General features: G+C 51.5%; 1 protein-coding gene across 2 annotated transcripts; it reads left to right on the forward strand.

Moving 5' to 3' along the window:
• Window positions 1–19,365: 19,365 nt before the first annotated feature.
• LOC141730128 (transcription cofactor HES-6-like) lies at window positions 19,366–21,030 on the forward strand. Of its 2 annotated transcripts, XM_074546789.1 has the most exons (4): window positions 19,366–19,517; window positions 19,595–19,681; window positions 19,757–19,838; window positions 19,914–21,030. In XM_074546789.1, the coding sequence occupies exons 1-4, from the start codon at window positions 19,383–19,385 to the stop codon at window positions 20,321–20,323; spliced, it is 714 nt and encodes a 237-aa protein (XP_074402890.1). In that variant the 5' UTR covers window positions 19,366–19,382; the 3' UTR covers window positions 20,324–21,030. The 2 variants fall into 2 exon arrangements, with proteins under 2 accessions (XP_074402890.1, XP_074402891.1); XM_074546790.1 differs by lacking the exon at window positions 19,757–19,838.
• The last annotated feature ends 1,090 nt before the right edge of the window (window positions 21,031–22,120 follow it).

Consider the following 22,120-nt stretch of genomic DNA (forward strand, 5'->3'; position numbering starts at 1 on the left):
AAGCTTTGAGATATTTTAGTTACTGAACAATGGGAAAACAATGGCATGGCCAGCTGAAGGTAATCCCCTTTTGATGGAACAACACCCTCTGCTTGCAGACAGCTCCAAGGGTCAGAGCAGACCCTACAGCTTGGCAGAAGGGGCCCAAAGAGGAGTTTTTAGGGTTAAAAATGTAACACAGTATGATAATGTGGTAATTCTTATAGGTTGTATGGAAATGGTATAGGATTTGTATATTTTACTAGATTGATTAGTGAGAATCAGAATATTCAACACAGAAGATGATTTATTGTATTGTAACAGGAACTTCGCTCACTTACTTTCTATACTCTTACTCTTGCCTTTTACTTTCTTACCATTTTGCTCTCTTACCCTCTCATCCTCTTTCCCCCTCTCTTCTCTCGGGCCTGCTCTGAGCTGTGCCTGGCAGCTCCCAGCAGGGCCCTGCACCCAGGCCCTTTGCAATGAACCCCAAATCCCAGCAGGGCCCTGCACCCAGGCCCTTTGCAATAAACCCCAAGTTCCTGACCTGGCTGCAGAGATCTTTGGGCTCCGTCCATCCCCACCATCCTCCCCCCGTCAATCCTACATTCCTGAGCACTGGCTGAGCAGGAGATGCAGAGCATTGGCTGCCAATCAATTGATGAACATCCAGCTCCTGCCACCTGCCCTTGCCCTGTCCTGCTGCTGCAGCTATCCTGGCAAAACTCCCCAGCACAGCAAAATCCACCGGTGCCATCAACACATCAGACAAGCAAAATCAGCTTTGCTTACCCAGGGCTTTTATACTGGGATAACTGGAAGGGATTTTGCACTGAAGCAGAATAATTAAAATCAAACAAAGAAACAAATCTTTGTCATCCATGTGCTGTGCTGTGCAGCTGTTGGCAGTGTGAGGTGTCTCATTTGAGGTGCTCTGTAAAGCACACAAAGGACTCTAATTACTGGTGAAAAACTCCCAACTCTGGGGAGCATTATATGTGGATTTCACTCTTCCTTAACTGGGGTAGGCAATCAGAAATACTGTAGGCAGCTGGAAATGGAGGCAGGAGAGCAGAAGAGAGCTCGTAGCATGAGGCTTCACCCACCATTACTGAGACTGATGTAGGTGGCCTCTGGCCTGGAGACCCTCTGAGCTGCGGCACACACCTGGGCAGGAGTGTTTGTTGTCTGCCAGCCAGGTCAGAGACTGGAATTTCCCCTCTTTGCTCCATTGCTTGAAATACCTTCTACAAAACCTGAGCATAGGAATCACTGTAGATGAGAGTAGGAGCCCTCCCAACACAGCATCCCATCTCTGATGTGCCAGGGAAAGAGTTAACAGGGTGAGCACAGGGCTGTCACTCCATAGCACAGCCTTATTTTGCTTTCTTTTTACGGTTTCCATTTGCAAATTGCCTAATTATAATGCCTGTACGTCGAAATCAGAATTAAGCAGGGCCAAAAAAATGAAGCTTGAAGAGAGCTGAATTTCAGAGAGCTGATGTTGGGGTTCTATTTTAAGTCCAGTCAGATTTAGGGCTGCCAATCAAAGGGTCACACTTGCCTTCAAAGGCTGCAGGGCTGTGAGGGATTTCCTGATGCTAAGCACCAGGCTTAGCTGTGGCGGGCAGGCAGAGAGTGATCCTGCTGGGGTATAAAATGCCCAGTGCTCAGTGCTCTTGTCTGGGGCACACAACAAAATATTTGCCCTAATCCCCTTTTCCAGGGGACTGTGCAGCCTCCCAGTGCAGGAGATGCTCTCCAGAGGTCCCATCCCTGGTGTCCTTTGCTGGTCCCTGCACTCAGCAGCTCAGGGTGAGGACACTGCAGGTGCTGGGGGCTGGGTGCTTGTTCCATCTCGGCAGTTTTGTTGTTAATTGCAGCCCCAAGATGTGTGAAAAGTCTCTGTTTTGGCCCATGTGTCCGAAGAACGAGCTGGAGTTCTTCAGTTGTCATTCTTAAAGTTGTTTATTATATCTTATCTATAAAATTTTCCTCCTGTCCAGCTGATGTTCCCTCAGCAGAACAGACAGAGGCACTCTGCCTGCCCCAGGGCGGTGTTATCTCTTTATACTACAAACTACATATAATATATTTACAATTACTTTCCAATACCTATCACCTATGTTAGACAGTGAGCTTCTACTCTGAACCAATCCAAAAGTGCCACCATCACAGCAGAAGATGGAGGTAGAGAAGAAGAAGAAGAAAGGCTGGACACACCCAAGTCCCTCCATCTTGTCCCCAAAACTCCCATTCTAAAAACCCCAAAATTACCCCTTCACCTAGTAATAATTTTATTATTACAGTACTTAAACTTCTGTGGCTTTCAGGTCCTCATACAAAGCTGGTAATTTGCTCCACGGGTCATAATCAACCCCACAGGTGTTCTGGGCTGTGTGCCAGAGTCTCTGAACCCCCTGGCAGGGTCCTGGCAGCTCTGGACACCCAGAGGGATGCACTGAGTTCCGACAATTCTGTGCTCTCCAGGGAGGTTTTTGATCAGCCCAAAGGGGAAGGGGATGGGTGAGGCCCTGCATGGGTGCCTGTCCTGGTTTAAGGCAAATCTGGGAGAAAACCTCCAAAGGGGCCCCTCCAGAAAGCAAACCCACACGTCCCCTTCCCCTAGGAAAGGATTCCTTGGAGAGAAGTGGAAAGAACCTGTTTATTTAACAGCACAGCACCCCCAGCACACAGAATGAACAATACCAGGTGACAGCACTCTGTCACCGCTCTGACAAAGATGACAAATTCAGAAAGTCTCTCTGGGGGTGGTCGCTCTGTTCTCAGTCCCTCCTGTGCTGGGGCAGCTGCTGCAGCCACATGGTGCAAACTCTCGGTGTTCCCAGGGCCCAGTCTGGAGCAGGCTCGAGTGGGTCCAAAAAAGGGAAATGAAAAACAGTCCAGGGAAAATCAGACTGCTTAGCTAAACTAGCTAATGAGCAGAAGCAAGGGCAAGAGCAAAGCAAAAGCAAAAGCAGCACCATGAACTGCCCTGTCTGTGTGTCCCACCAGCAGTGGGAGAGCGCCTGATAGCAAAACCAAAACAAAACTTTCACTCTTCAGAGCCAGTCCTGAAGGCACAGAACAGAATATCCAGCATAAACAGAACACACAGATGGGGATACAGCATCACAGCATCACCCTGGGACAGTGCCCCTGGCAAGGGCCAGCTCAGCCTGAGGTGGCTGCAGCACCCACAGAGCAGCCGGGGCAGGGATCTCCCTGCACCTCCCTCTCCTCCCAGCACCTTGCCACAGATTTTACAATTACTTTTATGAGTTCCCCCAAGGGAATGAAAAGATTAAGGCATGAGTAACAAAACCAGAGGCATGTGGAGTCTGGCCATGGCACAGGGAGCAGCCCAGGCTCCCACCTGCACAAGGGGGCTGCTTTGATGCCTGCAGCACACGGGAACTCCCGTTTGGATTACTGCAGACCGTTTGCTCCAGGAATTTCACCACACCTTGTTCTCCCACCGTGCCTTCCTCCATTGCAAACCTGATCCCAGACATGAGCACATCTCACCTTGTCTACCCAGGGTTTGCCAGCTTTTCTCAGTGCAGTGAGCAGCAGTGGGTATTCATTGGGAGAAAAGATGTTTTCAGAGCTGAGTATTGGCACCCCACCCCTTCCCCAGTTGAGGGGAATTTTGGATTTTGATCTGGTTCCAAAGTCTGCACAACCAACACCTTTACCAGAGCCACAATTGCCCCACTGCCTACAACAACACAGCCTGTGGGTGAAACCCACCTTTGTGGGTGGTACCAAATCCATGGCAGAGGAACAGAGAGCTGCACAGAGGGAGGTGAAGTGTCTCTGGAGGAGACATAGCACAGGCAGGCCAGGGGAGGAGAAACTCCATGTTGGCCTCTTGGAAATACCTCATTTTACGTGTAACTTTGGCATGGATGATCACCAAACCTGCTTTGAGGGGCCAAAAATAACACATGTACATCACACCTGTGAGAAAACCTGGTACAGCAGTGAGCTGCCATCGACAAAGACTGCCCTGTACTGGATGTGCTCCACTTGGGAACAACCTGCCCTGAGGGACTCCACATCCCAACTTCAGAAATCAGAGAGGTTCTGAGCACAGGCAGCCCTTTCCAGACTGGGGTTGGAGAGGGGAGCCAGCCTGCAGCCCCAGTGGTGTGGGGTTCCCTGCTATTGGAGCCCCAATGTTGGTAGCAGAGCCCTGACCTGAGCACAGCAAAGCACCAAACATTCTGACTCACCTCATCTGTTGGCTTTTATTGTGCTGCTGTGACTTGTGTGATGAATTCCAGGTGGGGAATGCAACAGCAGGCAGGCCAGAGTGCCTCAGTGGTGGTGGAGTTCAGGTGCAATGTGTACCCACAATGAGGAACCCGGTGGAGATCCATCACTGCTGAGTCACAGGGTTTGGGTGGTGCAGACAACTGCAGCATTTGTCCCCTTTGGGGAGAAGATGGATTTTTAGCCCAGATCTGGAGATGGTAAAAATTTACTAAAACCTAGCCAAGTTTATTGCTGTTACCAGCTGGCTTGGTTGCAAGGAGGGGGAGTTTTGCCTTCCAGATGGAGCTCAGCAAGCCAGACTCTCCCTGCCCATCCCTGCCCCACCTCGCCCCAGAGGCTGAAGGGAGGAAAGGACAAGGGAGGAGAGGCACACGGAGGAAGATGATGGAAGGAACAGCACAGGAGCAGTGTACTTTGGTGGGCAGGGCACCAGCAGGGCTGGGCTGTTCCTACATCTGCCAGCTGTTCACTGTGTGACTTTAGGGGAATTTCTCCACCTAACCCTCCCAGTCTGCACAAGTATTTAGATCACAGTGTTGGCAAACTAAAGAAAAAACTCCTGTACTTAACAGACGTGCCCAATAAGACGTGCTGTATTTAGAAAATAGAATTTTCTTTGGCCACAGCTGTCACACACATGTAAAGCCCAAAGGTGTGCATTGGTCTGTCAGTCCTGGCAGTGCTACACCACTGCAGTGTACAGTGCAGCAGGGAACAGCAACCAAATAGGAGGGAGAGCCAAAAATTCCCCTACACAAAAACTCCACAACAAGCCAGGGATCAGTAAAGTGATCACCTTACTTACTAGTCCTACTCCTACTTACTACTTAACCCTAACCCTAACTCTAACCCTAACCCTAAAACCCAACCCTAAGCCACAGAACCCTAACCCTAAGGTGAAGTGTAAGGTGTAGCAGAGAACAGCACCCAAATAGGGTGGAGAGCCTAAAACTTACTTAACTAAGTACCCCACACTACCCCAGCAAGCAGGTGATCAGTGACAGTGACACAGGCTGGCTGCACAGGGGATCAGTGACAGTGACACAGGCTGGCTGCACAGGGGAGCAGTGACACTGACACAGGCTGGCTGCACAGGTGAGCAGTGACACAGGCTGGCTGCACGATTTGGGCCTGCTGCTGTGTCTCTATCAGGCAGTGACCTTAGGGACAGGCATCCCTGGAGGTTTTCCAACAGCAGAGCAGGCCCTGGCACAACAGGTCAGTCACTAGCTCAGGTTTGGCACTGTGCTGAGATGGCAGCTGGGACAGGTGCTCACACCTGAAGCAAGGAGCACAGGGAGGACACCAGACCCTGCCCTTCCTGAGACTGCACAGCCTGGGTCTCTCTGATCCACCCAGGGCAGCACCACCTGCCCTGACACACCCCCAGGAGAGCTGCAGGTGTTCCCTGCTCTGCTGGGATGAAGGCTGGGTGGAGCAGCAGGGAGCGCAGGGCACTGAGGCAGCCAGGAGTGAGAGCACATGGAGCAGCTCAGCCCAAAGTGATCAGTGGGTGTGACCGTGTTCACAGGGGTCTGAGGATGAGGGAAGAGATGAGGATCTGACTCCATGTTTCAGAAGGGTGGTTTATTATTTTATTATATATATTACATTAAAACTATACTAAAAGAATAGAAGAAAGGATTTAATCAGAAGGCTAGCTAAGAATAGAAAAAGAAAGAATGATAACAAAGGTTTGTGGCTTGGACTCTCTGTCCGAGCCAGCTGACTGTGATTGGCCATTAATTAGAAACAAGCACATGAGACCAATCCCAGATGCACCTGTTGCATTCCACAGCAGCAGATAACCATTGTTTACATTTTGTTCCTGAGGCCTCGCAGCTTCTCAGGAGGAAAAATCCTAAGGAAAGGATTTTCCATAAAACATGTCTGTGACAAATGGGCACTGAAATGGGAGGGTCCCATGGAGCCAGGGCACACAGAAAGCTGCTGAAAGGAGTGGAATGTGTGAGTGAGCAGCTTTTCCCAAGATATGATCTGAATGCACCTGGAGCAGCCCCAGCCAGATGCAGCATCTGCTCAGGGCACTCCACAAGGACACAGCAGTGTCAGAACCAGGGCTGCTAATGCAGAACATATCCCTGAGCCAGCTGCCAGGCAGGGATCTGGAACACCTTCCAAAGGCTGGCTGAGGACCATGGCTCCTGCTCCAGCCAGATTGGAATTTATCAGGGGCATCGTGTATGCAGAGGTGTGACTGCCACGAGAATGCAGTGGCTCTCCAGAGGGGAAGGAGTGACAGGATGGACAGACAGATGGACAGACAGGATGGACAGACAGCTCACCCAATGAAAGAGAAGGCTGCTGAGAGACAGAAGAGGGGCCCTCCCATCTCTCTGCTCTAACAGAGCAGTCCAGCTGTGCAGAAGCCCTGGCAGAGGATGTGGTGTCACAGGTACCATTGGCACCCTGGCAAGCAGAAGGCCACTCAGTCAGATGATCAGGGCAGCAATGAATTCACACCACATTTCTGAAAGTTCACCTGCTTGGTGTGACTTCCAGGAGTTCCCACACGATGCAGGACATGGCCAATACAAACACATGGCTCAGGAGCAGTTCTGGGGTCTCTGGAAGGTGCAGGTTACCTCTGCTTTGCTTTTCTTCTTGTCATCTCCTGCAACAACACATGCTGTTTCTGAGCTTGTGAGCTGACAGTGCAGCTTCTTCTGGGCCTGTCACACAAAGAGGCCATTGTGCTGCAGTGCCACAGCAGAGACAGCACACAGGACAGCTAGCAGCTGGCACTGCCACTCCTCTGAGCATCACCTCCTGCCCTGTGCTGCTGCCAGCACAGCTGAGGAGCATCCCTCCCTCAGGAAACTGAGGAGCATCACTCCCTCCCTCAGGAAACACCACACCCAGGACACTCACACTGCCCACCACTGTTCCTCAGGTGCCCGAGGTCCTGCAGGCAGGAGAGCAGCACATCCCAGCACACAGGGATGGAATACACACAATACACACCCACCCCTGCTGCTGACACTCACAGCACCCAGGGATGGAACACACACCCATCCCTGCTGCTCACAGTGCCAGGGGTGGAAGGATGGAATACACACCAGGGTGTTCCTTTGGCACCTCAGCTCCACTGCAAGCCCCCCACACCAGGCTGGTTGTCTGAGCTAAAGGGGGAATTAGAAGGAGCTGGGTTTGTAAGGATTTGGAAAGCAGGCAGGCATCAGTGGGGAAGGTGAGGATTGTATCTCTTTTCTCTTTCTAACCATCCCCATCTCTTATGGGATGGTTATATCAGCAACAACATGGATGCTGCCTGAAACAGGCAGCTCATTACATGTTTGCTGTATTTTAGGAGTAAGATGAGCCAGTGCAAGAAAAACAAACAAGCAAACAAACAAGCAAGGGCTGGAGGCCAAGCAGGGCTAATTAGCACTGAGGAGCATTTTCCAGCAGAGCTCCCTGCTGAGCTACAGCTCCTGCTGGCACGGGGAGCTGACAGCCTGTCCAGACAAATCCATCCCACAGCAGCTCTGAGCAGAGAGGGCTGGGGGCTCTCCTGGGGTGCCCCTCTTGCTGCCCCCCACCCTCCACAGCGCCCTGCAGGGCAGCTGCCCTTGTTCTTCACTCTCCCATGCTCTGAAAACAGGCTGGAGAAGTGCAGCTCGCTGGAGGACAAACCTCTTGTGGCAACCTGGATTTTAGGAAAGAAATGTGGACATTTTACAGGTCTTCCTGTAATAAAAACGGGAGTGTCATGAGCTGTCTGCAGCAGAGGCAGGGGACAGCCAGGTGGCTCAGGGCAGAAAGGCTCAGCTGCACAACATCTTCATGCTTGGCTTGTTCAGCTGGTCCCACTCATGTACAGGAACAAGGCAGGCCCTGGGACCACAGTGTGTTTACTCTGCTTGAGGTGTGCTTTAAAAACCTGACTCCAACAGCATTAAAATTAAATCACTTGGCAGGGAGCCCGTAGGAGAGACTGTATTTCAAGACTTAACCAAGACACAAAGATGGTTCATGCAATTAGGCTGACAGTAAAATGCTGATCTTAATTATGACTTCAGCAATGATGACATATTTGTGATGATTAATTTCAAGATATGCAGATAAGAGGACATGGATCAACTGCTGGGTTCCCTGGACTCCCTTTTTTACCCTCTTCCCCTCCTCTCCCCTGAGGAAGAAATCCTGCCATGAGCCTCAGTCAATCCTCTCCCAGTAATGTTCCACTTCTCCAGATAAATTTAACAAGGGAACAAAGAAGGAAAGAAACTATGAGGAAATGAAGCTCACGTAGGTTCTGTCAACATGGGCATCTGGGCTGCAGTGAGAGGTCCTGCAAGGGGGATTTTCCTGTTGATGCCATGCAGAGCCACAGAGGATGGGCACAAAGGAGAGAGGATCCAGCCAGACAGGGAATCAGGCTTCATCACTCCCAGAGAAGTTCCCTAGGTGGCAAGTGCAAGAGCAGACTTTGTCCTGGAGGCTCACAGTGCATCACAAAATATATTAAAGATAGTTTCATGTCACCTCTCCTCTCTTTCACTGGCCACTTGTGTCACACAATTCCAAGGATGGCCTTGTTGCTGCTCCAGGGTTTTAAGCACACACTGCACCTGCTGCTGCCCAGAAAACCTTGCCTTGCTTCTATTCCAAAATCCTGAGAGGGTTCAAACAAAATTCCAAGCCTGCTAGAACAGCTCTCTCCCCTCACACCCACCTCCTGCTCAGAGGGCAAAAGTGACTCCTCTCCACATCTATTCCCCTTCCTGGACAAATAATCTCCATGTGGAGATCATCCTGCCCTGGAAAATGGAGCAGACAGCCTCCATCTGCATCTGGGTTATGGGACGGTGTTCACAGGGGTCTGAGCATGAGGGAAGAGATGAGGATCTGACTCCATGTTCCAGAAGGCTTGATTTATTATTTTATGATATATATTATATTAAAACTATACTAAAAGAACAGAAGAAAGGATTTCATCAGAAGGCTGGCTAAGAATAGAAAAAGAAGGAATGAATAACAAAGGTTTGTGGCTCAGACAGAGAGTCTGAGCCAGCTGGGTGTGATTGGCCATTAATTAGAAACAACCACATGAGACCAATCACAGATGCACCTGTTGCATTCCACAGCAGCAGATAACCATTGTTTACATTTTGTTCCTGAGGCCTCGCAGCTTCTCAGGAGGAAAAAATTCCTAAGGAAAGGATTTTTCATAAAATGTGTCTGTGACAGAGGGAGATTCCCTGACCCCTCTGGGCAGCCTGTCCCAGTGCAGAGAAGGTTCCCAATGCCTGCCCAGCACTGTGGGACCCCTGCAGCTGTCACTGGAGGGGAGGAAGAGCCAGACTCCAGCAGCTCTGTGACTGCACTCCCAGCAGCAATTCCCCTCTGCTCCTCCTGACCAAGCCCCTTTCCCCAGGCCCTGACCATGCTGGCAGCTCCCTGCTGGAGCCTTCCTCCTCCTCCTCCTCCTCCTCCTCCTCCTCCTCCCCTCTCCCAGGGCTCCAGGGCTGGATGTTCTGCAGGTGTCATTGCACAGATGCAGAGTCTGCCCAGCCCAGCACTCAGCAGTTCTGGGGCTGTGAAGAGCCTGGTGCCAGGCAGGCTGACACGGATGAATTCCATCCAGCAGGAGCATGGCGGAGGTGCTGCAGTGACTTCCTGGGCAGCTCAGGGTGAAATCAGACCTTTCAATGGCTTACAGCAGTGAGCTGCTAGTGTAAAACTCCTGGCTCCAGGGTGCCAGCCCTGCTCAGCCTGCTGCAAATATTGAATGGTGTTTGTCCTGCCCTCCCCAGAGATCCACCCCACACCCCCATGGGGTTCACCTTGCCTGGGGGGGCCTCAGGTGGTGCCTCTGTCTGGAGAAGGAGCAGGAAACTGATTTGGAAGCTTTCAAGATCATTTCCTCCTTCAGATGGATTCAGTGCAAACACCATTATTGACACAGCACAGGAGTAAATCATCCAGGTGCCCTCCCCACACAGGCCTGAACACAAACATCATAAAGCCTCTTCCTGGGACCCAACACAAACAGAACAAAAGCAGCTTTGTAGCCAGGACACGAAACCAGAGCTCCCCTCTCTTAACCCCTAACCCACAGCTCCCCTTTGTGACCGTGTTCACAGGGGTCTTATGTTGAAGGAAGAGACGAGGGTCTGACTCCATGTTTCAGAAGGCTTGATTTATTATTTTATGATATATATTATATTATATTAAAACTATACTAAAAGAATAGAAGAAAGGATTTCATCTCAGAAGGCTGGCTAAGAATAGAAGAAGAAGGAATGAATAACAAAGGCTTGTGTCTCAGACAGAAAGTCTGAGCCAGCTGACTGTGATTGGCCATGAAATAGAAACAACCACATGAGACCAATCACAGATGCACCTGTTGCATTCCACAGCAGCAGATAACCATTGTTTGCATTTTGTTCCTGAGGTCTCTCAACTTCTCAGGAGGAAAAATCCTAAGGAAAGGATTTTTTATAAAAGTTGTCTGCGACACCCCTTCCCTTCTTGCTTTCACAACCCTAAGAGGTGGCTTTGTCTGGCCTAAGAGGAAAAATTGAAATAAGTCTCCTGCTTGCTGCCAGGCTGGGCTTGCCAAGAAACCCCAAGAGCAAGGGCAACCCCTGTGCTGGTGCAAGCAGAGCTGCCCACGAGCCCTGGCTGTGCCCACCCTCACATGGAGGGCCAGATCCAGGATGGAAGAGCCCCACATCAGCTCCAGGGATTAGGAGTGCTTCATACACTCCCACACAAGGTCTTCTGACAATTTCCAAATGGCTTCTTGCTAAGAATATGTATTTCCTAGGTCTCCCTTTCAACAGACTTAGCTGTCTCACACTGTGTGTGGATGGTTGGTGTTAGGTTCTTTCCCAGAGCTCAACTCTCTCTCTTTGTAACTCTTCTATAAAAAGCAGCAAGAAATAAATGAATGCATAAAAACCAGAGAGTCATCATAATACAGGAACTTTACCTAGAAGAGAAAACCCTAGAAAACAGGAAGGATTCTAGGAAAGATGACTGGGTCAGCATAGCTGTGGGGAGATGCTGAAGGAAACCACACGCTCCAGCACTTGCAGGACCTGCTAAACACAACTCACATCAGAGCCAAGAGAAACTCATGACAGCTTCTTCTTCCTGCACCTTGGACTACATTTATCAGAGAATTTAGCCCAGAGAGTTTCTTTGGGAAGGAGGTTGAGATGCTTGAGTGTGTCCAGAGGAGGCAACAAGGCTGGTGAGGGGCTGAGAACAAACACAAACCCTGTGAGGAACATTTGAAGGAGCTGGACTGTTCAGCCTGGAGAAGAGGAGGCTCAGAGGTGCCCTTATTGCTCTCTACACCTTCCTGAGGGAGGCTGCAGACAGGTGGGGTTGGTCTCTGACAGAACCAGAGCTCACAGTCTCCAGCTACGGCAGGGAAGGATAGGTTGGATATTAGGAAGAAATTTTTCACTGAAAGAATAATAAAGCACTGGAATGCTCTTCCCAGGGAGGTGGCAGAATCACCATCTCTGGGTGTGTTTAAAATAAGCCTGGCCATGGCACTGGGTGCTATAGTTTGGTTGAGGGGTTGGGGCTGGGTTGGACTGGATGATCTTAGAGGTCTCTTGCAGCCTCATTATTCTGTGATTCTGTGTTTCTGTGTTTCTGTGATTCTGTGCTGCCAGAGAACTGCAGGAGGCAGCTCAGCCCTGCCTGGCTGAATCTCAAGTCCCCTGGTGGGGACTTGCAGTGCTGCCCTTGCTGTCCATGCCAGGAGTGCCCAGAGGAGCTGCTTACACCGACATCTCGGGCCAGGCCTCAGGGCTGCCTCCACCCAGCCCAAGCTTGCCTCAGAGCTTGTACTGAACCCATCTGCTGGTTCCTTCCTGATCCTCCAGAGGAGCCCTTCAAGGACCAGCTCTGTTTCTCCTGGGCCTGTCGGTAATTCCAAGTTAGAGAAGGAAGTGAGCTGTGCTCCCAGCAGGCTGCTGTGGGTTTGGTGCTGCTGGGGCTGGGGTTGTGGAGGGGATGGCTTGGTCCCAGACACCCAGCACGGAGCTGTGGCACTGACAGGGGCATTTCAGCCCTGGTCCTGAAGTCTGCCCAGAAAGCCTTGAAGAGCAAGGCCCAGGGAGGTGCCAGAGATGGCCAGCAGGACAAGAGGAGCTAGAGGTGTCTCTAAGCTTCAGTGATTTCCCTTTAGGGCCTGACAAAACATTCTTAACAAAGTCTGCACTGTGTATCCCCACAGGCCAGGGGAATTTGATAGCCCACCTGGAGCAAGGGCCACCTTCTGCCCTTCTTGTGACACTCAGGAGGCTGCAGGTCACAGCCCAGAGCTCTTGCTGCCATCTGAGCTTGCTGAGGGATGCAGGCAGCTCAGATGAGCCACCCCAGCTCTCACACAGCCCTGCACTGTCAGGGCTGCAGGCAAGGAAGCAAAGGATAGCCCAGCAGAGCTGCCCACATTCTCAGTTTGTACCTTGTTTTACAGAGCTGCCCTCCAATCACAGTTTTAGGCTGTGGATCATTGGGATTTTGATTTGTCCCACAACGTGCACCAGGCTTGAGTGGATCTAGTGCTACCACTGTGCTCAGAACCCCCTGTTTGTGCAAACTTGGTGTTTGCTTTTCTATCAATTACGAGGGCACAGAAGCTATGGCTGTGCTAAGAAATTTTTACTGGAGTTTATAGAACATTGAGTAATCCCCAGAAGCCAATAAAATGGCTTCACCCCCTAAAGTAGCCATTTCAGAGTCCAGTTCAACTGGATCCTGCATTCATGGAGTAAAAGAACCCCTACCCAACATGTCCCATTAAACCAGGTGTGCTGCAGGGATACTGCTGCCCTTTGTCCAGACTTTAAAAAAAACCAAACTAAAATAAAGCGCTTTTAATTCTCTATAAAAAATAACATGGTTTAATATGAACTAACATTTTTTCTCTTTTAAGTCACCCTGCAAAGCATTAACAGGAGCCTACATGATGTTCCTGACTTTCCATGGTTCCACTGCTCTTTTCCATGGTTCCACTGCTCTTTTCCATGGTTCCACTGCTCTTTTCCACAGTTCCACTGTTTTTTTCCATGGTTCCACTGTTCTTTTCCACGGTTCCACTGTTCTTTCCTTAGCTTTTTTGCACCTGTGATTTGTGACTAGCCAGGTGAGCTGGCTGCAAAGCCCTGTGCCTGCTGACCATGGGAGCAGCCCTCATTTCTCACAGATTTTGGAGGCACAGCACCTCAGAAGATCACTTCCATCACCCCTCCACGGCAGCAGAAAGGTGAGGAGAAGCACTGAGCATCCCCAAGTGACCAAAAGCCAGCACATGGAAAACAGCAGCAGTACATTTAGCATTTTTCTGCAAACTCCTGAGTCCCACTAAAAAAAGACATGAAGAAAAAATGAGGATCCAGGCAGAAAAATGGCAGCCCAGGAGAATTGTGTTCCCCTCTGGCAGCTGCAATCCTGCATCATGAGACCTTGTGGAATTTGTGTTTCCCTGTGCTCAAACACAGCATTTGTGCAAAACACAAAATGGGGTGCCAAGACTCTCAGTTGGTCTCTGCTTCTAAAGTACTTTGACTTAGAAAAGACCAGTGTTTCTCAAAATTGACCATAAAATATATTCTGTCATGGCTAAAAAGGATCTCACAGAGTTCCCCTAGGGAGCAGGACTTTTCCCCACCTACAGATGTGCAATTTGTGAAGTGAATGCAAACCTCTGAGGGACAGTGAAAGGGGGCATTTTCCAGAGCTTTTCACAAAACACACAGGAGCGAAGTTCAGAGCCTGATTATGTACAGGTTAATGTGATCAAAATAAAACCTGTGTCCTGTCAACAAACCTGGAGTGTCCCAGCTGGGAGTTACCCTGGGCACACACTGCACGTCAGAGGAAATCTTCAGAAGCTTTCAGCCCTCCTCAGGATTGTGTTTAAGGGCTTCAGTGCCTTCTCTGAAGCAAATGCACTTTAATGAGGATGCCTGTAAGGCATTTAGGAGCTAATATAAATATCTTGCAGGGGAGGACTGTGATGCATGCAGCCCTGTTACAAACATAGCATAAAGGCTGTGATGAAGACAGCCCTGTGATAAAGATAACTTTCAATTACCAAAAATATTAGAGAAATCAAATACAAGAGGAAACACAATTTCTGCTCCCTGAAGCATCACAGGCAGATTCTGGGGTTTTTTTATCCAGCTGAAAAAACCCCTCTGTACTTGCTTCAGACAATTCTTCTCCCTGAAATACCTTCCACAAATGTGCCCAGGTGATGCTCTCTGTAACCCCAAGAGCACAGGGGTTACAGACCGCAGCTAAATGGCAGCAGCTGAAGCTTTCTGAGCTCAGGCTTCTCTTTGTGGGAGCCCAACAGGGAGACAAGGTAAGAAATGTGGCACAGAGGGTTTTGCAGGGGCAGTGCCCCCTGCACAGCACCCATCCATCCCTCACCACTGGGGAAAAGCTCTGCTCTCCTCTCTGCTTGCCCAGCACAGCCCCTCACCATTTTCCCATTTGGAAATCACCACCTCTGAAATGGCAGAAAGTCAAAGCACCTTTGACAGAAGGCTGTGTTAGCGGTCAAAAACACATAATCACGGGGGATTATATGAGGTGCTTTTTATTAAAAGCTCTGGGAATCGGGGTATATTCAACCCAAATCTGACTCCGACCATACATCCGAAATGATCATGTTTTATACTCTATCGTTACATAACTTTCATGTTAATTATTAAACTTATATTGTTCTATTGTATACATAAATTTAGCCCCTCTCTGAATTTCCAACATAGTTTCTCACTATTCTTCTTATGGTTATATAATAATTACATTTAATTACTAAACAATCATCACATCTAACAATTATATAATTTATCATACTGCTTACGCAGGTGCAGTTGATCTGGGAAAGCACAAAGCCTAACATTTCAGATTCTATCTTTGACTTTTTCCAGGGTTCCACTATCAGCTGGGCCCATCCTCTCAGGCAAAGGGACCCCCAGCTCCCACAGGAACAGTGATGGGGCTCTGCTGTGAATGGACATAAGACCCTTTTGAATGCTACTCATTAGTGTTTTGGCTGGCATGAACTGCTCCTCTGTGCCCCAGCTGATGAACACTAGCGCTGCTGCCAAGTCTGCTGATAAATAAATAAGGATAGGAAAAGCCTTATGGTTTTTGAAAAGGGCAGCAGGAACTCAGTGCTCAAGGCAGCAAACACAATTTGCAGTAACAAACAGACTGGAGTCCAAGAGCAGCTCAGTGCTGATTTTCTACCCTATTTTCCTCCTAAACATCAGCTATTAAGAGCAGAGGAATCGATGGCACTGAGGGCAGCTAGGGTCCAGTGATGGGGAATGCTGCAGCCTTCCCCCAGCAGCCTTCTCTCCATTTATCACCTACAGCCTCAGCTCTTGCAGCTCCAGCCTCTCTCCTTGGCTCTGTGAGGACTAATCTTCATCAGTGACAAGGCAAGAGACTAATTACAGCACACATTTCATTTGTGACTGGACCCCTGGGACAGGAGGAGGGGGAAGAAAGCTTTTTGCTTGCTCTGCCAGCTAAACAGTTTGTATTTGTTAGTGCAGAAATAAGTCTGATGGCAGCCAACTGATGCCTGAGGAGCAGTTTGCCCATTAACCTCTCATCCACAGTTCACACCCACCTCCATTTACATGCACCATTAATATTTATAAGGGTGACGTGTCTTTTTGACAGGAACTTGTGCCTCCAGTGACAACAGATGTTATACCATCTATGAAAGAAACTACTCAAGCATTTCCAATGGACCTTGTGCATGCTCATCATGTCTTTATCCCGTACCCTGATTGCATTATCCACACAGAGCCTGGGTCACCTCCTGACTCCAGTCCAAGGCATGCATGGCAGCACACTTGCCTGTGTAGAGCACTCAGAAATGTTTTGAGCTTCATTATGTCTCTGTGAATGCTCTTCTGGGAGCCAGACACCTTCCAAATGCACCTGCCAACTCAAACAGAAATGTGTGAGGACAGAAATGAGGATTTGCCACTTAGCTGGGCCTCCAAAACACACGGCACGTCCTGAGGCTGCAGGATGGCCTTTGCCACTGTCACCACCATGAGCATTAGAGCTCATGGATCATCTAGAAAGAATTAAAGCCTGTTTTATAGGCTGTGTGATGCTGCTCTACACACAGGAGAGCACATGCAGCAAGGCCCAGGTGCCATTATCTCTGCTAAAACGATGCTGCTGCTAGGCTAAATTGCATTTACAGCTTGTGTAGGAGCCTGTCTCTGGCAGGACAGAGCTCCCTAGCCTAGCAAAGGTTGAATTCCCACCCTTCATGCATGAGGAAGCAGTGCCTGCACACAACCCCTCAGCAGGGAGCGGGATGGGCTCCACCTGGATAAAATACAGATGTGTGGATGGGTTTAGTGAAATCTTCGGGAACCACCACGCATGGACAAGTACCGAGGTATTGGACAAGATACCCAAGGAATGTTTTCTTTTACTAGATTGCAGCTGACATTTCCATTAAAATGCATGAGGTTACCATGATTCGCTTCACCTGATGTGATGGAACTTGTTTAAAATAGCACAAAAATGTCACATTGTCCCTGTGGGCTGGAGGAGATGGCCTGCAGTGACTTCCTCCTCCAGCATTACAGCTCTAGTGATGCCCTGATATTTATGGCACATACATTTTTAATGCCCCGCACAAACAGCTCCAGCATTTGTCAACTCATTTGACCTGCTGCTTTTCAAAGAAAATACAAAAAGACACGCTGCAGAACAAGAGCCAGCAATGTGTACAATGACAACAACACCCACCCAGTCAGGACAGAAGCAGGATAAAGCAGGATGCTGTAGCCATGGCCAGCTCTCTCTGGCTGTTCTTAGCCAAGACTTGCCTCTGGAGTCTACTCTTGCATCCTGAAGTGCTCACCTTCACTGTGCAAAAACTCAGATCAAGGCTTGAGAGAGATCACTGCTGCTCAGCAGAGCTTCAGCACCCAGTCCTGACACATCTGAACCTCGGCTGGGGTGAATTCAGGAGCTCCTTCACTTCCCATTTCCCTGCATGAACAAAGCAGCACCTGGAACCCAAAGTGGCTCTCAAACACAGCTGGGACAAGCACCGGCAGTGAAGAGGCCTGGCAGGTCTGGGGACTGCACCCATTTACAGCAGCGTTAACCCCATTGTCTGAGCAGTGAACACATGAATATTTGTGTGGTTTAGTTTCACCCCTGCCAGCAACCAGGCTCACCCACTTCCCCCCAGCCCCATTCTAGGAAAAGCTGAGCTTTCTCTGAAGAGAAAACAAGCTCACAAAGGCTTGGAGTTCATATTTTACCAATTATTACATAAATTGTGTGTTATTGCACATTTTCCAAATATGTGTGTGTGCATTTGTGTGTTTTTATACTCCTCTGATGACCTTAGGTGCCTAGTGTTGGATGGTTCTTCAGAATTGTGACACTCATTGTTTTGCTGCAGTTTGCATGCACACAATCGTGGTTTTCCCCTGCCACCCAGGTAGGCTTAGTATGCATCAACCAGGCACAGAATGGTCACAGGTGTCTCTACTTAAATACAAAAATGTTGTGTACCTGGCCTGGTCCACAGCATTTCTTGTATCATCGAAAAGAATAAGCTTCTTTCCACATTGTGTCACACAGAGAATTTGGTGCTTCAGAGGCAGAAGGACAGATTTAGACGCCCAGCCCCCTGGTGCAGGGAAACTTGTCACCACCTGAACATCCTCTCTGACAAAACCCAAGCACTGATGTTTGATATAAAAGGAAAAAACACACCAGAAACACCTTTCTGAAAATAACACCTCCTGCCCAGCGCGATAGTGGCCTGAGCTTAGGTGTCCATGCAGGGCTGCCTTCACCCGTGTGCACTCCGGGATGGGCTGGGGCAGGCAGTGCCGAGCCTCTCTACCCCAGCTGCTCTCCCGTGGCACATGGACTAGCACCGAGCTTTACACAGCACTTCGAAGGAGAAAAGCAGCCCTGCCAACAGCGAGAGCCAGCCCGGCCTTTCCCGAGCTCGTTCCGGTACCCGCGGGGCCACTCGGGACCCGCCCGCACCGATCCCGTGTGGCTGCAGCTCCGGCCTGACCTTCCGCAAGGAAACCCTCAGCACCACCGAGGCCAAGGGGCTTTCCGTGGCGAGACTAGCCGGGAGGAACCCTCAGCCAAAGGGCTTTCGGTGGGGACACGGACCGGGAGGAACCCTCAGCAGGCGGGAGAAGAGCTGTGCCGGGCACGGAGCGGGGCGAGCGAGCGGCTCCGCGCCGGTTCGAGCGGGGAGCGCGTCTCCCGTTTCCTCGGGCGGCAAAAATATGACATGCATTAGCGAGGAGAATAAAAGCAGCGAAACAAAGGAGCGGCAGCGAACACCTGTCGCTCTCCTCGGGGACGAGCCCTAACGCTTTTATTTGCCTCGCTCTGCCGGGGGAACTGCAGCTGCCAACTGTCATCAGCATCAAGTTACCCGCACAAAGCTGCCCGGCTCCGTCAGCCAGGGAGGCACCGAGCTCTCGGGGACGGCAGCCCGGGGCTGGGGATGCGCTGCCCCGCCGAGCGGCCGCGGTGCCCGCACAGCCACGGCCACAGCGGGCGCGTCCTGCCGGGCTGGACCCGCACTCGGCCCGAGAGCCGCTCCATCCGCTGGCACGGGACACAACAACACCGGCTCCGTGCCAGCTGTGCGTGCTTAGCCCCTCCCGGTCACGGCTCAGACTGACTCTGGCACGCCCAGGTCGGTGCTGCGGTCCCGCCGTGCCCTCCGTTCCACTGACACCGCAGTCTCACACGCGGGTGTTCCGCGGCGCTGAGCCCGCAATGGGCGCTGGGGTTTGGGGTCATTGGGGCTCAGTGACGGCCCAGCCGCCCCGCGGAGCCGCACGCTGCCGGCGAGGGCATGGCACAGCACAGCACGGCCTGTTCCCCCTCCCGCTCCGGCCCAGCCCACGCCAGCCCGCTCCCGCCCGGCCCGGCCCGCTCCTGCTCCCGCTCCGGGCCGGGCCCAGAGCCGAGGCCGCTCCGCCCGCCCCGCACCGCCCCGGCGCAGACAAAGCGCGCGGCCGCCATTGGCCCGTTCGGCCAACGCTCGGCGCTGCCCGCGCGGCGCGGCCAATGGGCTCTTTGACATGCAAATCGCGGGGTATAAATGCGGCGGCGCGGGGCGGGAGCGGAGGGAGCGGGGCAGCGGCGCGGCCATGGCGCCGGGCGCAGAGCGCCCGCCGCACGGCGAGGGCTGCGCGGGGCCTCGCGGCGACCGCAGGGTGAGCGGCGGGGGCGGTGCGGGCGGGCCCGGAGGGGCGGGGGGGCTGCCGAGCTGACGGCGCTGTTGTCCCCGCAGACGAGGAAGCCGCTGGTGGAGAAGAAGCGCCGGGCGCGCATCAACGAGAGCCTGCGGGAGCTGCGGCTGCTGCTGGCCGACAGCGAGGTGAGGCGGCGGCGCGGCGGGGCGGGGGCCGGCAGGGCCCGAGGCCGCGCTGACGGCCGCGGCGCCCCGGGTCAGTTTCAGGCGAAGCTGGAGAACGCGGAGGTGCTGGAGCGGACGGTGCGGCGGGTGCGGGCCGTGCTGGAGCGCCGCGGCCGCGGTGAGTGCGGGCCCGGGGGGCGGCGGGGTGCGCTCGGCCCGGCCCGCGCCTCACCCGCGCCCCTCTCTGTCCCAGGCGGCGGGCGGCGGCTCCTGGAGGCCAGCGAGCGCTTCGCCGCCGGCTACATCCAGTGCATGCACGAGGTGCACACCTTCGTCTCCAGCTGTCCCGGCATCGACGCCACCACGGCCGCCGAGCTGCTCAACCACCTGCTGGAGTCCATGCCCCTCAGCGAGGGCGGCTGCCCGGACTCGATCACGGACGTTGTGGCGGAGCCGGCCCTCGGGCCCTGGCCCGCCGGCGAGGCGCTGTGCCTGCCGGCCGCAGCCCGCCCGGGCGCGGCCCTGCCCGCCCCCAGCGAGGAGCCCGGCTCGGACGAGGCGGAGGCCGCGCTGGGCCAGACCCCCTCGGACGGACTGGACGCGTCCCGGACGCAGGGCCTGCCCTCGGCCGGCTCGCCCAAAGCCATGTGGAGACCCTGGTAACAGCGGGGCTGCCTGTGGGAGGGCAGCGTGCCCCGCACACGCGTGTGCTGAGCGAGAGTGTCCGTGTGTCTGTCTGTGAGTGTGCGCGGCTGGCAGCGCTGTGCCTGCGGACTCGGGCTCTCCGTCGCTGTCAGCCCCTGACAGCCTAAAGTGAACGCGTGAACATTTCATCCCAGTGCGTGTGTGGCGTTTTGTAACTTCGGGGGTTGTTTTTACAAAAGGATGCGGGGGGGGGAGGAGGGAAGCGGTTTGTAGTAGCAAAGCTCTCTGGTGGAGACACAGCAGTTATTTTATAACCCTGTCTCTCTCTTCTTGGCCCTTAGAAGTGGCCCAAACGCCGCTGCCTTTTAAGAAAAAGTCCTTGTGCGTTTTAAATCACGGTAGGTCATGGCAGGAGAAGCTGGAGCTAAGTCTGCATGCACGGTTTCAAGCGTTCTAGTGATAGCACAGACCCCTGAAAGGTGTCTGTACCTGATAGCAGTCTAAAGTCTCACCTTTAGGGAAGGGAGAGAAAGCTAGAAAGCTGGTGGAATTAGGCAAACATTTTGAAAGATGTTGGTGGCAGGGTGCCTTTTATAAATGAGTGTCTTTATGCCCGTTTTGCTTTTAGCACGTTTGAGTTTATTGTGACTTTATGTATATTAGGGTGTCAAATGTTTTTTTATTTTTGATCTTTAATAAAAAAACCCTGAATTCACAACGTGGCATATATTGTGTAATGTGGTGTGTTTCTAACCCGTTTAAAACCATTAAAAATACAGCTCCCTCTTGTTGGCTCTCAACACCAGCCTGTCTATATCATGGAAACAATGCTGGCAATTAAGCACTTAATTCTTGTACTAAGCATTGTTAACTTAACTATTGGAATTCAAATATTTCTTCTGTTTAATTCTAGTTGACACTTAAGTTTATTGAATGAGCAAGGTCAGACTGGCTGAGGTTGGTCCTGGGCCGCAGAGTTTGGGGCTGGTTGGTCTGGATGCCAGCCCCAAGCCTGCTCTACTTGATCTGCCATCTTAAGGCCTTGCTCACACACGCACAGCCCCAGCTTCAGAAGTGCTAGGCAAATCCTGTCCTGGGGCATAACTTCACAGGAGCCTGGTTTGCATTTTGGGATTTTTTTTGTTGGGGAAAAGCAAAAAAGACTCCACTGAATGGAGTGTCCAGTGGGTTTGGAAAGTGTTCTTTAATGTGGAGGGGGACCCTCAGCATTCTTATGCTGGTTCCTGCTTTGGGGAGGTGCCAGGTTATTTTTGCTGTGGTACAATACCTTTCAGAGAGCTGTCATTGTAAAAAGGAAAAAAAGGATTGTAAAGTGTCTTAATACATGGAAGTTCCCAAACATAGAACAAGCAAGAAAGGAAGCAACCCAATGACCAAGGGATAGACATGTGCCTTTGTTAGTAACCATGCAGATTAATAAAAATAGAAACTGAAGCACTGGCAAGGCCTTTCCTTTGTAATTTTCTTTACCTGGGCTGCGTGTTATTGTTCAAAGGTGTCCATCAGAATGCTTGGTCCTTCTGTTGTGTTCAGTTCCCTCAGAGCTGGAGGAGAGGGGCAGAGCCCAGCTGAGCCAGGGCAGGTGAGAGCCTCTGTAGGGCTGTGAGGAGCTTTGCAATAGTCTAAAAAGCATTTTAGAAATGTGGTACCAATATGGCCCTTTTTTTTTTTTTTTTAAAATCCACAAATTAGGTTCACAGAAAGTTTACATGCTGTGATTAGGTGCTGCTGGATTTGTCCATTTGCATTTCTGTACCTTACTGCAAAGGTGTAAAATCTGACACCTGCCTGACA

This window comes from Zonotrichia albicollis, chromosome 9, assembly GCF_047830755.1.
Source record: "Zonotrichia albicollis isolate bZonAlb1 chromosome 9, bZonAlb1.hap1, whole genome shotgun sequence".
Classification (NCBI taxonomy): Eukaryota; Metazoa; Chordata; class Aves; order Passeriformes; family Passerellidae; genus Zonotrichia; species Zonotrichia albicollis.